The sequence below is a fragment of the Propithecus coquereli genome, unplaced genomic scaffold, assembly GCF_000956105.1.
Source record: "Propithecus coquereli isolate 6110/MARCELLA unplaced genomic scaffold, Pcoq_1.0 Scaffold346, whole genome shotgun sequence".
Taxonomy (NCBI): domain Eukaryota; kingdom Metazoa; phylum Chordata; class Mammalia; order Primates; family Indriidae; genus Propithecus; species Propithecus coquereli.
The window spans coordinates 1,134,631-1,137,738 of record NW_012149130.1 but is presented as its reverse complement, the minus strand read 5'-3'; the positions used below and the strand labels follow the sequence as shown (position 1 = coordinate 1,137,738).

At 49.3% G+C, this 3,108-nt stretch overlaps 1 protein-coding gene across 1 annotated transcript in view; it reads left to right on the top strand.

Moving 5' to 3' along the window:
• Nucleotides 1-3,108, top strand: part of TUBA8 (tubulin, alpha 8) — a 19,173-nt gene extending 16,065 nt beyond the window's left edge. Inside the window, exons 4-5 of the mRNA XM_012651062.1 lie at nt 33-119; nt 2,796-3,108. Coding sequence (XP_012506516.1) covers nt 33-119; nt 2,796-3,089 — 381 coding nt within the window. The 3' untranslated portion in view covers nt 3,090-3,108. The remainder of the gene's footprint in view (nt 1-32; nt 120-2,795) is intronic.

Genomic DNA, 3,108 nt, shown 5'->3' with positions numbered 1-3,108 from the left:
TGGCCTGCTGCATGCTCTACCGGGGGGACGTGGTACCCAAGGATGTGAATGTCGCCATCGCCGCTATCAAGACCAAGAGGACCATCCAGTTCGTGGACTGGTGTCCCACAGGCTTCAAGGTAAGAGCTGATGACTCAGGGAGGGGATAGATAACTGGAGGAGCAGAGGGAGATTACCCAGGATGGGGAGGATAATGTCTGGGACTGACAGACAATTCCATGGGTGCTTCTGGCTTAATGTGACGATGTGGGGAGAGGGACCCAAATTAAATTCACATTAATTTAATTCAGCTTTGGTTGAGACACAAAAGCTGTTAAGTTTTGTCTGCTTAAGGCATTTTAGAAAATGCATGAGTTTGGTGCTATTCTAAATTGGTTAACCACCTAGGATTTTGTTTACTGAGGAACAAGTAACACCTTGGTATCGAATTGGTATCGACCTGAATCTATTGGCCTGCATCACAGTGCGTTTGGGGTTCATAATTCAGTTCAATTTGCCTAAAGCTAGTTTTAATGGATGTTTTACGCTCTCTGGCACATGATGGTTTTGTGGCCATTTTAATTTTAGAGTTAACCAAATTATTCAAGTTGCCAGAGAAGTATAATTCCCTCCTCAAACAAAAGATATGTGCTCCCAATTTATTTTTAAAAATTAAATATCCTGCAAGTTTTAATTTGGAGTAACAATAAGAGGATTTTATAGTATTGTGAATCACGTATACTATGAAGCCCTGATGTTTTCCGTTACCATTAACCAGGAGTGAGTAAAAACCAAGGAAGTTGTCATAGATTAGGTGTCTGCAGTCTGGAAGATGCCAGATTCTGGGAGTCAGTGGGGAGATGACAGAATAGCCCAGGAAGACCCCCGGGTTGCAGGACCAGGGAATGCAGAATGTTGAAGCCACCCCTTGAGTTGGACTGGCAGGGCCCGCAGCCTGGCTGTCCATGTGAACAGTGTGACTACATTGTCCTGTGTTCCCACGGTCTTTTGTCAGATTCCACCACCATTCACTTTAGTTAGTGTCCTCTAGTCATGCCTTTACTAAGCCAAAGGTTTACTGAGCAGCTATTATGTACGAGGGGTTGTGCCAGTTGCTGGAGACAGAGATGAGCATGTCTCAGTCCTTCCTTGGTGGTAATTATGAAAGCGAGGCGCCGTGTGCTGGCCTTGTGGCTGGCTTCTCCGGGCGCGAGGCTTTGACCTAGCCATTCTCCTGCAGAAGGGAATGTGGCTTTTCTTCTTACTGCTCTACTCCTAGCTACACATATTATCTTTTTTCCCCAGACTATGCCTATTTTTATGTGGCAGTTCGGCAAAAACAGTCAAGGTCTTCCAAAAAATGGAGTTCTTTTTTCTTTTTCAAAAGAAACAAACAGCGAGCTAGTAGGAGAATGAAGGGGAGAAAAGAAAAGATGAGAGATGGTGGGGCTGGGGTGGAGCAATTAACAAAAAGGAGATGCCTCTCATTCGCTCTCATTTATTTTAATCTGATGCTCTGGGGTTATGTCCAGAAAGATAAGTAAGGCAGTATTAGCATAAACTTCAGCTGCTTTTCAGAAAAGTTCACGCCATGGGAATGGATGTTGCTAAACTTCGTCCTCTGGCATTCTCCCCAAGGGTATTGTCCGCACTTGACTCAGGTCAAGGGTCGTTTCTGTTTGGCAGAGAGGAGAGTTGGCTCCAGGCACAAGGTTTATGCTGCTCAAGGCCAGATCTAGCCAGGTGCGCTGGGGCGGCAGGGTTCACATTCGTTCCTATCTCAGCATCGCCTCCCCCACGATGCCACGTGTGTCTAACAGTGACGGACCGTTGTGGGTTCACCTGAGGGTGACCCGCGTTCACCGCACAGCCACCTGCACCCCCACCCTGCCCATCGAGAGGACTTGCAGTTTGAAGCTATGAATCTAAGAGACTGGCAATTAAAGCATGGAGAGGAGAGGTGGTTTGGGACCTCACTGCGGTTCTCAGTGTCCCATAAATAATATCACAGTTTGTCACGTTGGACTTCTTCCAGTTTCCGGCAGTTCCTGGGCTTGGCTTTGGTTTGGGATATGTGTATGGGGAGAGGAGAGATTTCTAGGCCAGTAACCCCATCATAAGACTGGGCTGAGATTAGATTGGAGGACCGTGTTACGGGAAGTTGGGGAGTTGGCTCGTGCAGGCAAGATCTTTAACTTTCTTTGATTGGAGTCTCTGCTTTTCTTCTAAAAAGCCCCATTTCCCAGAAACTTAAAGCCCAGTTAACACTAACACCATCGCGTAGGACCTTGATCTTTTTATTTACTGCTCTGGAATTCCCTGTGACCTCTCAAACAGCCCTTCACTCTTGGCAGAGAAACTTCCCTAAATCCATTGGCAACCCAACTAAGGAACTTCAGATGACCATCCGGGAAGAATAAACTGTATAGTAACTTCAAGTCTGGGAATTGATTTGCCTGTAAAAGGAAGTACATTTCTCGTTCAGAGACTAACGTGCTGGACGCTTCCCACCTACCATTCATCACTCACTTGCCTGCTCGCTACGCTCCACTAGCAGGTCTCCCCGACAGGCAGGAGCCCCCGCTCTTTCCTTCTCCCGCCTTGATTCCCAGCCCCTCCCCTTGAGTTTGCCTGTCCCTGACCCCACTGGCCTCAGCTCTCGCGGCCTGCCCGCTTCCCCAGGCTCCGGTTCCTGCCCGCGCCACCCTGCGGGCGTGCTCCCACCCGCAGCCGCGTCCCCAGGACGCCCGTCTTGAGTTTTCCTTCGGCTGACTTGCACCTTCTTCTGTTGCCCCTCCTCTTTCTCTGTCCCTCAGGTGGGCATCAACTACCAGCCGCCCACCGTGGTGCCAGGAGGGGACCTGGCCAAAGTGCAGCGGGCGGTCTGCATGCTGAGCAACACCACGGCCATCGCGGAGGCCTGGGCCCGCCTCGACCACAAGTTCGACCTCATGTATGCCAAGCGGGCCTTTGTGCATTGGTATGTCGGAGAGGGAATGGAAGAAGGAGAATTCTCCGAGGCCAGGGAGGACCTGGCTGCCCTGGAGAAGGATTATGAAGAAGTGGGGACTGATTCATTTGAAGAAGAAAACGAAGGGGAGGAATTTTAAATATACGCCTGCCCCTTGG